Here is a 13,657-nt window from a genome sequence, read left to right on the forward strand (position 1 = left end):
AACGGCGAGACATGAAAATGGAGTCATCTAGGGACCTGGGACTTCTAACAAGGAGGGTATTCAGTTCGTGCTCCTCAAATGTCTTCATTCATAAGGAAAGATTTAAGATAATTGGTCTGGAAAAAGCGTATGCATACTCTGCAGAGGAACCTCTCCCCGCGGAAACGATGGCAGGGGCCTCAGGTGCTAGCCCAGCGGCTCTCGGCGCAGCGCGCAGGCGCAGTTTCCGCCAGGCCTCCCCGGAACTTCCGAATCGTCGGTAGCGGAGGGAGTAGCAAGTTCTTCCTGGAGCGCCGCGGAGGTCACGAGTCATGTGACAGAGGCTTGACAGGCGGCTTCCGAGAGGCGACTGAACTGCGGGGACACCCGGGCAGGTCGCCCCAGGCTGGAGCGCGCGTGGGTCTGCGGAGGTCGCCCCCTCTCGGCGCGGGGACAGGGTGGGTGGGCGGAGGTGGGCCGTCGGGGCTGGCCACCCGGCGGGGTGTGAAGCACCTCCTGACTCCTTAACGGAGCCCCAGAACTACGGCGTCTCCCGGCCTCTGGCGAGGGTGGATCTCAAGATGCTGGGTCCGGGGAGGGTCCTAAGCCGGGGGTGCTGGAAGAGTCACCGCAGTTTCTCTTCCAGGCGTGGAGATTGATCCTGCGAAAGGAAGGAGTTCATCATGGCGGATGTGAGTTGACACCCCTTCCCATCCAAAGGGGATGTGGGAGGTTTGCGTGGGGCTACTGCGTGGTCAGAGGTAGAAATTGGTTTCGTCCTTAGCCCCGCCCCTCTTCCCGGATCTGTTGTGGGGGATTGGTAGGAGAGTGGACTTGCAGGGTCCTGAGTTTCTATCAGGAATGGTTGTGGTGGGCCACTAAGGTACCTTAGATTGAGAACTGTATTCGTCCCACCTCCCAATCCTGTTGAGGCATACAACCTGTAGTTAACGTGTAGTTAACATTTGAAATTCTAAAGGATGATTTCCTGCCTTTCCCGTCAGTACCTGTTCTGTAGGACAGTGCTCTGATTCCTTTCCCACTAAGTGCTCATGATGTCTCTAAGTTCATTGTTGCAGTCTAAAAGGATTTCTAACGGGTGCTCCTTTTGCAACCTATGTTCTGTTTTTGTGTGTCTATTCAAGACGAGAGCAAAAGTGAGTTCGTGGTGACATGAATAAGATACTCGTCCAGGTTTGGAGATAAAGGTTCAAAACAGCACACATTTAGGGTAGAGCTCATAATTGATACTTGAATTGTCAGTGAATGTTTCCAGAGGAGTTTGTAATGAGACAAGATGGCCTTCTGTTCTCTTAGTCTGAACCATGCTCCATGTCAAATACCTCTCATTGTCATTATCTTTGGTCAAGAAACTGAATACTAGAGTAGTTTACTAACTGACTTCGGATCATTAAAAACGGTCGTGAAAAATCTGTATGGACACGGGAAGAAGTTTATAGACTGTTCCCAAGTGAATACAGTATTATCAGGATGTAAATGATTATGAAACACATGATCTTACTTTACAGCAAATGAATATTTGTGTTTCCCTACTCCAGGTACACTAACATACACTTTACTAAAATTTTATATGTAGGGTCTATGATTATCCCTGTATACATGTACTGAAACATATACTGAAACTGAGGCCTAGAAAAAAGGTTAGTTAACTTCTTCCAAGTTATACAAGTCAAAGATGAAACATCAATTAAAAATGATGACTTCACGTTCTTTAAAGGGGGATATGGACAGGGCTAGGAAAGCATACATACCATAATAGGATTTTCAAAAAGTTATTCTCTTTCAGGATCTAAAGCGATTCCTGTACAAAAAGTTGCCAAGGTAAGAAAATACGAATTTGTTACTGAATACATCCTGTGTAACATTAATCTTACAGAGTATCCTGTTTCCCTTTTTAGATTAGTATTTTATATGTGCCATGGTAATTATTGCCCACACTGAAAGTCATAACTAACCCCAAGTATCATAAGTAGTGACTTGAGTTTATGGATAGATAACATAAAGGTAGAGCTGTCATGTGACTTGCTTATGTTCAATGGGAAATAGGTGCTGGGGCCCAGAACTTAGATTTCTTGCCACTTTCAAGTTTTTTAAAACACACTATGAGAGTTGTTTATTGGATTATAGTTTAAAGTTCTTAAGTAAATTTAGGAAAAAAATTAAGAAGTTGCCATTATGTTTAATGTTATTATTAGGACCTCATTGGTGAGTCAACATAGTCCAAAAATACTAGGCTCAGACAAGGGTTCATACTTAAAACCTCAGCCTGCCTCTGTCTCCACACTGGGCCGTTGTACAAAGGCTTAGGTGTTAAGATGACACACTTCTTTTTACATAGTTTACTAATCCAGAGGCCTTTCTCACTTGAACTCATTAAAAGTCACCTTGGTTTAGTGTTTTAAAAAAAAGTTGACGAGCACCTCTTTTGTCTGCATTTACAGCTGTTTACAAGTAGCTCACAGTTTGTGATCGTCCAGGATGAGACAGGAGGGAGGCTCTAGTCCTGCGTTTTCACATTCCACAACCAAACAATCAGATTGGACTGAACGATCTTTGAGATAGTCTAGCAGAATACTCTATGAAACCCTTTTTCTCATCTCCCAATCGAAAGTATGAGTGGTTGTGTGTGGATATCAGTTATCTGTGTAGGTTGGAAAAATGAACATTCCTTCAGACTCTTGAGTTGTTGATGTGTTCACATATTAGCTTATGCTTTACTCTGATTACAGATCAGTGCAAATTAATGGCAGGGTGTTCTGGTTTTGATTTATATGTTGTATTTTTCTTATGTATTCATGAAGGAAATACTATTGGTATGTTAAATGAAATAATGGGAAATCTTTAAATTAATTTTGATTTTCTTCCTCTGGATGAAGTGTCAAATTATAGAGACTAGCTGCAGGTTCTTTTTCACACAAGTGGGCATGACGGCAGTCATAGCTTCACACGCTAATGCATGACCACGGAAACAGTGGTCCAGGCTAAAGCCCTGAAGGGGAGCATCAGTGGGCAATCGGGGAAATGATAGTTGCTTTGTGACCTTATTGCTTTTCAAAACTTTAAAGCTTTTCTTATTGTTGCTTACAAATGTTTTTGGGAAACGGACTGTCCTCGTTTGCTTTTATTGTTGTGAGGCAGCACTGAGTAAGAGGAACATGGGGAGACAGGGCTATCTCATCTTACAGATTATAGTTCATCAGGAAAAGTAGGGCAGGAACTGAAGCAGAAGCTATGGAAGAATACTCCTTATTCCTGGCTTGCTCAGATTGCTTTTTTTTATAACCCAGCACCACCTGCCCTGGGGTGGTACCGCCCTCATCAGCCATCAATCAAGAAAATGCCCTGCACTTAACCTACAGGCCAGTCCAGTGCAGGAGGCATGCTCTTAGTTGAGGCTCCCTCTTCCCAGATGACTCTACCTTGACAAAAAACTAACCAGTACACAGACAAATTCACTAACTAGTATTTGCTTAGTGTACTAAACCATTAAAATCGGTATGAAGGTGAGCTGGTCATGGTGGACAGGCCTGTAATCCCAGCATTTGGAAGATGACGGAAGTTGAGATTCTGTCTCAGCCACAAGGATGCTTAGATGGCTCAGCAGGTGAAGGCACTTGCTGTAAAGCCTGATGTGGGTGTTGGGACATGCACAGTTGAGGTATAGAACTAACCCCCACACATTGACTTCTGACCACATGCTTGCACACATACAATACATAAAAATATTGAAATCGCAGCTAAAAAGCAAAAGAAACCTTGAGTGTCTTTATCAAGAGTCATTTCAAGGTGTCTCTGGCTTTCATTTGCCTTCAGACCAGGAACAGGCATCTTTTCTGTTCTGTGCCTCCCCTCGGAGCAGCTCTCCGTATGTCACGCTTTGTGTGTCCCTTGCTGTGAAACCCCTGAGCTTTCCTTTGATGTCGGTGTGTTTGTTGTGATGTTTTCATCCAGCTGCTTTCCTTGTTCATGTCAGCAAGTTCGCCTCCACTGAGAACCCCTGGCTTCCCAGCTGAGCAGCTTTAATGGTTGGAAGTAAATGTTTGTTTTCTTTTTGAATTCTGACAATTTGCCTTGTAACTAAACAGAAATCACTATATGGTAAGGCTCTTACAAGAGATTTATACAATTTAAGAATATTGTAAAGGGCTGGGAATGTGTCTCAGTGATAGAATATTTGTCTCAAACTCAGAAGGCCCCGGTTCAGTCTGCAGCACTTCCAAAGGGGCAGAGAGTATTTGCCATAGCATAGTGGCAGGGAAGGGGTTCATGTCACCCTTTTCAGAAGGACTGAGTCCACTTTGATTCATGTTTGCAGACCATTTCTTGAAAACAGGGTTATTACACCTTAAAGAACAGAAAGAACAAGGAAACAGTAGGGTTGTGAACACTTGGATTTGTTGCTAGAAGCATGGGTTTGGTGGGGTTCATGCATTTTTGTTGTTTTTGTTTATTTATGTGTGTGGATGTTTTATGTGTATATATGCCTACGCACCGTATGTGTGGCTGGTGTCTGGAGGTCAGGTCACCTGGGACTGGAGTTACAGATGGTTGTGAGCTGACATGAATGCTGGGAATTGAACCTGAGTTTTTTAAAACCCAATCCTCTCAACCACTGAGCCATCTCTCCAGCTTCATGGGTTCATGGTTTTAACTACTTTATCTCTATACTCCTCAACAAAGTCAGACCAGTTCCAGGTATCAATAAAATATGTTTTTAATTCTCTGTTAAATCTTGTTCTTGGGTTTGTATTTTAAAATCTAGTTGTGCCCCCCTCCCCCAGGCTTTCCATGTTTTATAACAGCCAGTGACAGCCAGGCAGATCTCTGTGAATTAGAGGCTAGCCTGGTCTACAGAGCGAGATCCAAGACAGGCACCAAAACTACACAGAGAAACCCTGTCTCGGAAAAAAACAACAAACAAACAAACAAACAAAAAACAGCCAATGTTTCGTAATTATATGAGAAACAGTTTGGTTGGTGCCTTTCGTAGGAGGATTGCTGGGGTGGGGGTGGGGACCGTTAGGGCTGAGTCCAGGGCTTTATGTGTGCTCTGCAAACACTCAGCTACACCATCAGCCGGTGTTCTGCCCTTACTGCTAATGGAGTCTTTAGAAGGGAGGCAGTTGCTTTAGTAAGCTGTAGATTTTTGTCCATTAATAAAATTTACTTCTTATGAATGTGTCTGTTGATGGCCCAACAATTACTTAGTAAGATCTATTCAGATCACTCTTGGTCTGTTGTGTGCAGAAACAGAAGAACTTCTAAAAAGGAGTGCTTTAAGAATGTAGCTGTTCTACGTTCTCAGGCTTGTGTCTGGATTTGTAATCCAATAAGAAGAATGTGCTACTTTTTTACCCTCCTCTCTTCGTGCATTAGCTACTGTGTAAATTAATTACTGTGGGAATTATTTTAAATAACATAGTAAGCACCTGTCTTTTAAAAAATAATTTATTTATTTTTATTTTATGAACATTGGTGTTTTGTCTGCATGTATGTCTGTGTGAGGGAGGTCCACACAGTTGTTGTGAGCTGCCATGTGGTGCTGGGAATTGAACCTGGGTCCTCTGGAACAGTAACCAGTGTTCTCAACCGCTGCCAGGTTTCTCCAGCCCTGAGCATCTGTCTTTGAATTTGATGCTTTCTGAGTAGACAGTCTGTTCATACAGTTGAGGATTCAGAAGCTTCCTCTGCCTGTCATGCAGTCATGTAGTTCTGCTGCCAGAAGCATCTGCTGACACAGGTGTTTGTGTACTTACAGACAGACACAGGTATGAGTGCACACGTGTACACACTTGTGTGCAGGCAATACACAACACACACAAGGCTTGCTTACACATTGTGTTACATGATTTGTTGCTTCAGTTACATTTTGCAAAGCGAGTTTCTTTTTCACTTGAGAATGTAACTTTGGGGGCTGGAGAGATGGTTCAGTAATTAAGAACACTTGCTGCTCTTGCAAAAGATGGAGACCTGTTCAGTTCCCAACACCCTCACTGGTGTCTCACAACTGCCTGTAGCTCCAGTTCCAGGGAATTTGATGTTCTCTTCTGCCTTTGGAAGGAACCTTCATGCGTGTGGTAGATATACTTACGGGTAGGCACACAGATTTAAAAAAAAAATTAATATACAGCTCAGTGGGTAAAGACTTAATGTGCAAGTGTAAAGACCCAAGTCTGGGTCCTCAGAACTTGCCTGAAGTCACTGCTCCTGTAGTGAAATGGGAGAATCCCCAGAAGGTCATGGCCAGCTAGCCTGGCGTATGCCGTGGTGGACAAGAGACCTGGGGCTGTCATCTTACCTCCACGTGCACACTGTGTCATTTTCTCTCTGTGTCTCTGTCTCTCTTTCTCTGTGTCTCTCTGTCTCTCTCTCACACACACATACACGCACACACTTGCTAAATATTATGAGTCTGAGGTACATATTTGTAGAAATCGCAATGGTTTTGTAATACTGAATTTTGTTTTCTTGTAGCGTTGAAGGACTCCATGCAATTGTTGTATCAGATAGAGATGGGGTGCCTGTTATCAAAGGTAAAACTGAGTACTTCGTGCATATGGTGTGTTTACTTTTGACAAAAAAGTTCTTTTTAAATAATTAAAAATATATAAAGCTTATTTCAACAAATATGAAAGACTGTTTTAGTTTTTTGAGGAAGTATATGCTTTTGTCTGTTGGAGACTAGATATGGAACCTGTAGTGAGTTTCATGTCAGCTGGACCATGTTAACATCTAAAATTGCAGCATGCATTTACCATAGGCCCAGTTTTTTATTGAAGATGCTTATGGTATAATGCAAACCATTAAATATGTCTTCAGTGTTGGAAGAGAGTTGTGCAAGCAGACAGACTGTCAGTCCCTGCACCACACCACTAGTTCAGCCTGATGGCTTTTTAATCTTAAGTGGAGTTTTGCTTCTTTACTAGAAATACATTTTTTAAAAACTTTAGTGTCATAATTACTTTATTAATTTTTGAGAAGTTGATGCATGCATACAAGTGTTTTTTGATCATATCCACCCAACATGATTTTGGCTGATTCTCAGCTTTTTTTTTAACATGCATTTGGTATAACAAAGTTAGTGTGAACTCAGCTTGTTTGCTCTTTGTATTTTCTGGCATGATCAAAGTGGATGTTGCTAGTTCCACATACCAAAGATTAAAGATTAAACAATATCTTATGCATTTGGTTTACGATTTCTTTTCCACATAAGGACAGACATATCAGGTAATTTTGCATGTTAAGATTAAAACATGCTTTAGAGGTCACCTGGTTAGTTCTTCCATTTTATACATTAACACAATCAAGTACAGAGAGGACACTGCCTGTCCAGAGCTGTGCATTCAGCTGGTGACAGTTGGTGACAGGACATGCTAAGAGTCCATTGTCGATCTGTCTCCTACCACACAGCATGGGTGGCTATGGGCAGGTCACCTGCTTTTTCTTACCTCCATAAAGAGGGCTCAGGGGATGCTCCAGCCCTAATGTTCTTTCACAGAGCTCTGTGAAATCTGAAGCTACACACTTGATTTGTGCGGCTAACACTAGTCCGGCCTTTAATGAGTGAGAGGAACATGAAGCAGGCAGCCAGCTGTCGGGCTGTAAGCTTGTGTGAGAGACCATGTTTCTGTTGGTTTTATGGGAGCGAACGATTTTGAGCTTTTTCCATTTTAGTCTAGCATATTCTCAGAATATTCACTTTATTGCATGTAAGTCAGCATATCTTCCCTGAATTATGATTACTGAACTTGTGATTAACTAATTTTTCCCGCCTGAGTTCATGAGTCCCGGTAGCAGTAGTAGGGTTTTCAACACTATAAATGTACCTTTGTTTCTAGGTTTTCATGGGTTTAAGCTGTTTTGAAAATTGCTGTTAAACTCTTCCCACCATACCCTGCATAATTTTTATTAATTATTTATCCCCTAGTGGCTAACGACAGTGCTCCAGAGCATGCCCTGAGGCCTGGCTTCTTATCCACTTTTGCCCTCGCGACAGACCAAGGCAGCAAACTCGGACTTTCAAAAAATAAAAGTATCATCTGTTACTATAATACCTACCAGGTTGGTATATTCAGTATATAGCTTCCAAATGCTTACTAGCTTCACCTATCATTTTGATATCTTTTGATAAACTGTTTTTAGTACAAGTCTAAATTTTAGTATGAGGGAGATGGAATTTTTTTAAAAATTAGCCTTCAAAGTACTTATGTTAAAACTAGTCTATTTTAGCCGGGCGGTGGTGGCGCACGCCCTTAATCCCAGCACTCGGGAGGAGAGCCAGGTGGATCTCTGTGAGTTCGAGGCCAGCCTGGGCTACCAGGTGAGTTCCAGGAAAGGCGCAAAGCTACACAGAGAAACCTTGTCTCAAAAAACTTTAAAACAAAACAAAACAAAAACCCAGTCTATTTGATGTTTTCATATCAGGAAATGATTATTATGGAAAAATACTTGAAACTTTCAAATAAAGAGCTTGTTATCCTATGAAGTGTGTGTTAGATTACTTTTAACTCCAGTAGATGGTGCCGTTAGCTTACACAGCCCTGATTCCTCAACACAGTTCCTCTGTTGTGACAGGTAAAGACTTGCCTTGAAAGTTCATGATCAGCTGTTTAAATTGATGTTTCAACTAAATCTTAACTGTGTTTTCACCATGCAGCACTCTGTTTAGATCTCCTTTTCCTTTTAGGTGGTTCAGTTCAATCGTTTGCCTCTGGTGGTGAGTTTCATAGCCAGCAGTAATGCCAACACAGGTATGTTAGCAGTCCTGCGGGGGCAGATTTTATTTCCTTATAGGACTGTGCTTGCAGCCGGCACTGTGGCACTTGCAGCATGGTGGGCTAGGAATGACGGACGTGTAGTAAGAAACCCTGCATTTGTGGTTCGGCCCCACCCTCACTTTCTCTTAGGCTTGATTCCTAGTTCCCATGTCCACATAACGGGGGCTTTTCCGTCCTACAGGGTCGTTTTCAGAGGCAGGTGAGATGGCGTAAGAGATTGGGTTTTTGCAGTAGAAGCTGGTCAGTTCAGTGTTGCATTTTGTGTGCTCACATTAAAGCAGCCTACGGAAATGAAGGGTTACAGAGCAGAAACAGTTGGATGCTAACAATGGCTTAGTTCTGTAGACCCATCAGTTAAATTGCAATTTTATGATTGTGAATACTTGTATACAAGTTGAGTATGATTGAGACTTAGAGATAGTTTCATACTTTCTCTTCTGTCAGCTCTAGTGAAATACCCCACAAAAGAAAGCAACACGAGGAGAAAGGGATTATTTCAGCTAAGGGCTCGTAAGGAACATCTTCTAACATCGCATTGTTTAAATCTCTTTTAGGACTAATTGTCAGCCTCGAAAAGGAACTGGCTCCATTATTTGAAGAACTGATAAAAGTTGTGGAAGTGTCTTAATCTACCAGTGGTTTTGATGTGTACCTTGTCTTCATTGCAAAAACACTGCACCAGTCCAGCAATCGTCAGACCACAGTAATACTTGTATCTCTGTATTCAAAGGGCCGCTTTTCCTCCCTACACTAAAGAAGAGCCTATAGCTATAATCTATAGACAGATCAATTGTTATATTTATGTGTATAAAGTCTTTTCTTACTTAGTGAGATCTGGGAATGCCACAAAAATGGTTTATTCTAGTGCAGCTCCCATGGAGTTAGTGTGGATCCTGCTAACAAGGGTCTTCTCTGCAGTGCTTCGGGGTCAGGATGGAAGACCGGTGCTCTTGAGCCAGCAAGCACTCCTGCTGCACGGTGCTCCACTGCACGCGCCACAGAGACCCTTTCACTGAGAATAGTAATGAGGACATATTTTCCTAAGATTGTATTTTATTTCTTTGCACTGAGTGTGAGGAAGATGAATGGGTTAGTAAAAATAATAAAGTAAGTACAATCACTAACTTTCCTCTGTGTATGATCTCAGTGTAGATGAGTATTACTAATGCATTTGATTCTTCTTCGAGGGTGCTGCTCTTCAGTGAGAATGAAAATCACTGCTTATGATTTCCCTTCTCTTTCTGTAACAGTGCTTTAATGATTGTGTTCTCTGTACATTGGAAATGCCATGTGACTGAGTTCTTCTCCACTATCAGTATGTATATAAAAATGACAGTATAGCCACTTTTTCATACACAATCTAAATAAAATAGTATTTTTAAAAATACAGAATGAGCTTTGTATAGGCTTCTTTTTTCAGACTTTCAAAACTGTAATGGACTTAACTAATTCTGGCCTTCAGCCATGTGAATAAGCCGTGAATGCTTCTTGTAAGGATTGTATTGGAGATTGTTTTACCTAGTATAAACTGTCAAAAAAGCCTCATCCATGAGCCTGACTGAGTCTCCAGCAAAGAGGTTCTATCTGCTTGGTACGCCTGCGAGGTTCAGGAGTGGGTCAACCCTTCAAGTGGCTCTCCTTGTCAGTCCGTTGCGGGGTGATTCAGTACACAGCCGTGGACACACTGTTGGCTTGGAATGTCTGCTCTGGGGACGGCCCCCACTCCTCCCCTGAAGCAAGTGCTAGTGCTGTCCCTGGATCATTAACTGGGTGCTGCAACTGAGTTTCTCTCTCAGGGATGTGTGGGTACATTGGTGATCATTTGTAAAATCATGAGGTGGGAATTGCTAAATATTCTTTTGTAAAGGTAACACAAAACTAGAATAACTTTTAAAATTCCTCCTGTTCATGTTGTGTGTGCAGACACATGCGTACATATGTGGCAGTTGGGACAACTCGGGAGTCAGTTCTCTCCTGTGTAAGTCTGGGGATCGAACTCAAATTGGCCACACTCATACACAATAACAATGAGTAAAATTTAAAATACTTCAAGCAACAAAATAAAATGAGATGCTTGGGGAGAAAGTCCTCAAGCAGATCTTTGGTGTTTATATGTGTGTGCATTCATTATAAGGAATTGGTGCAAGAAACTGGGAAGTGCAGCTGTGGAGTATGCCCAGAGACAGAGACCATCTCCACTCAGGGCTTTTCCCCTTGCTGTAGAGATAGTTCAGCCGATTAGATGAGTCCTCCCCAGACTCTGTTAACCAAACACTTGCATCCCAAAGCCTGCTAACCTCACATAGATTCCTTCCCAACTGGGCTCTCCCGCTTTCGCCTGCCAAACAGCTGTACCTATGCTACTCAGGACGTGGCCCACAGCCCAGGCTGTTCTATACTGCTAGAAAATACAGAAATTGTCACTTAAAAACTTGCCTCTCCCTAGCACCAAAAAAAAAAAAAAAAAAAAGCTACACTAATCTGATGTCTGCTGAATCTGATGTTTAAAACGGGATTTATAATTTCACTTCATTTTATTATGTGTTATGTGTGTGGTGGGGGGCTAGGTATGTGTATGGGTGCCTGTAGAGGCCAGAAGAGGCACTGGGGTTACAATGGTTGTGAACTCTCTGATGTGGATGCTAGGAACCTCTCTCTGGTCCTCTCCAGCCCCCGTAAGTCATTTTTAATGACATTTCTAGAATCCCTGTCAATGATAGGTCAGATATTTCAAAAGTAAAACTGGCCTCTAGCAGAGGCGGGTAAGCAACTCTACTTGAAGTCGTGGCTAGACAGCCTCGAAGCATGGCTCCACTCTGGCCCTCCACTGTATGGATTTCCTTGGTGACGGTCTGAAATATGGAAGGATGGCCAAGTAGGGTCTTATGTCCTCTACCACAGCCCTCATGTTCTCTGTGCCTGAGCGGGCTCACATCTTCAGAGTGGGGGAGGCTAATGCGCTGCTGCATGACAGCTGAGTAGGTGTGAGCAGAAAGGGGGGGCACCTCACAGTGTTCTGATGCCCAGGGGCTCTGAAGCAGGGGACAGCTTCTCCAGCTGCACTGGTCTTCCCTCGCCAAGGGGAGAATTTACTGTCTTAGTAGGAATATGTGGAGTAAGATTTCCCCAGAAGGAGTCTTGACAACAATTGCTAACATTTAGCTTTGTCTTTCCTAGGGGAACTTGGAGAGACATGCCTCATCCACTTTTCTCCCACATTCCCCTGCCCTGATCTGCTGTCCACACCTAACACCCTCTATAGTGATATTTTATTTGTATTGAAATGTGATTTTATTTGTATGTTAATAAAGTTGCCTTGGGGTCAGAGCAAGCCATAGCAGAAGCTGGGTGGTGGTGGTGCACGCCTTTAATCCCAGCACTTGGGAGGCAGAGCTAGGCAGATCTCTGTGTGTTCAAGGATACAGCCAGCATGGCAACACACGCCTTTAATCTCAATACCAACCATAGAAGACCTGGAGGTCTGTACAGACAGGCAGTGATGAGGAGGTCATGTGGCTGGGTTTACAACCAATGAGAAAGCAGAACAGAAAGTCTATAAAAAAGAAAAAACACGCAGAAGTAGCTCTCTTGTGGAGAGGAAGGTCAGAGCAGCAGTGAAGGGTAAGGTTTTCAGCTCTCAGCTGTTGCTCTGACCTCGTGGCTTTTAACTCTGCAATTGGCTCTGTGTTTCTTATTTAACAAGACGGTTACATCTACAACCCTCCCTTCTGGTATTTTGGATTTGGGGAACTAGCTAAGAGCCCCCCACCAGGCTCTTCTCTGGAGGTAAAAGCATGATGATGGTCTCATCGAAGAACCAAAAGCAGATAAAGCCTGTAACCTGGTCCTAAGCAAGTTGGGGTGTGTGTGGTAGTTCCCCCATTTCATGTCAGCCCCTCTAACATGGTCTAATGCCCCGCCCACTCTCCTACACTGCTTTGCAGAGCCCTCACAGTATTGATGCTATATGTGGTCATGTATGGATTTGTTACCCTTTCCGTATTCAACTAAACCCCTGGAGGAACTCGGAGGTTTCCTAAGCTTCCAGCCTTGTGTGCCTCCTGCTCTAACTGAAGTATCATTGCTATTTATGATGTTAATCAGTTGTATCTAAGTTTTAAAAGTGTGTGGGAATCTTCTGGAGAAAGTGCTCCACACTGAGAGAGGAAGAAGCAACATCACAGGTGGACCGTGGCCAGGCCAGCTCCTGGAAGGCTTCCATCCTGGGCCCAGCTTGTATTCCCATTTTCTACTCTAAACCACCCGGTGGGTGGCCAAGCAAGCAAGAGTTTATAACCGCTTCCGGTGGCAGTCAGCAGGTTGTTATGGCAACCACCCATTGGTTCAGCTGTTTCTCCAGTCATCCTGTTCAGGTGGCAGGTGAAGTCAAGCTTGGCAAAGAGACAGCAAAGAGACAGTGCAAGCAGTGCTTTGAGTAGATCACTAATGGACCAGTAGCTGCTGACTGGTCTTTTCTTTTTTTAATTAATTTGTTTTATTTCATGTGCATTGGTGTTTTGCCACAGGTGTCAGGTCCCTTGGAACTGGAACTACAGACAGCTGTGAGCTGCCATGTGGGTGCTGGGAAGTGAACCTGGGTCCTCTGGAAGAGCAGTCCCTGCTTTTAACCACTGAGCCATCTCTCCAGCCCCTGACTGCTGTGGATATCACTCTGTATAAAGTGCTGATTGGCTAGTAGCCAGGCAGGAAGTATAAGGTAGGCGGGACAAGGAAGAGGAGAAGGCTGGGAACAGGAAGGCTGGGAGGAGACACTGCCAGCCACTACCATGAGAAACAACATATAAAGACACCAGTAAGCCACAAGCCATGTGGCAAAGTATAGACTAACAGAAATGGGCTAAATATAAGAGTAAGAGCTA

At 43.3% G+C, this 13,657-nt stretch overlaps 1 protein-coding gene across 5 annotated transcripts; it reads left to right on the plus strand.

The window, feature by feature from the left end:
- The first annotated feature begins 285 nt into the window (after nucleotides 1–285).
- Nucleotides 286–10,169, plus strand: Lamtor3 (late endosomal/lysosomal adaptor, MAPK and MTOR activator 3). 5 transcript variants are annotated; one of them, XM_036191062.1, is made up of 7 exons: nucleotides 286–437; nucleotides 626–671; nucleotides 1,787–1,821; nucleotides 6,475–6,533; nucleotides 7,928–8,061; nucleotides 8,687–8,750; nucleotides 9,332–10,169. In XM_036191062.1, exons 2-7 carry the CDS (start codon nucleotides 663–665, stop codon nucleotides 9,403–9,405), a joined length of 375 nt encoding a protein of 124 aa, XP_036046955.1. In that variant the 5' UTR covers nucleotides 286–437; nucleotides 626–662; the 3' UTR covers nucleotides 9,406–10,169. The 5 variants fall into 5 exon arrangements, with proteins under 5 accessions (XP_036046955.1, XP_036046956.1, XP_036046954.1 ...); XM_036191063.1 differs by having other exon boundaries at nucleotides 286–410; XM_036191061.1 differs by having other exon boundaries at nucleotides 286–400.
- The last annotated feature ends 3,488 nt before the right edge of the window (nucleotides 10,170–13,657 follow it).

This window comes from Onychomys torridus, chromosome 6 (assembly GCF_903995425.1).
Source record: "Onychomys torridus chromosome 6, mOncTor1.1, whole genome shotgun sequence".
NCBI classification, from domain to species: Eukaryota; Metazoa; Chordata; class Mammalia; order Rodentia; family Cricetidae; genus Onychomys; species Onychomys torridus.

Coding starts and splice junctions, on each gene's coding strand:
- Lamtor3 (XM_036191062.1), top strand. Junction 8,062..8,686: donor GTTACTATAATACCTACCAG/GTTGGTATATTC, acceptor TTTTCCTTTTAG/GTGGTTCAGTTCAATCGTTT. Junction 8,751..9,331: donor CAGCAGTAATGCCAACACAG/GTATGTTAGCAG, acceptor AATCTCTTTTAG/GACTAATTGTCAGCCTCGAA.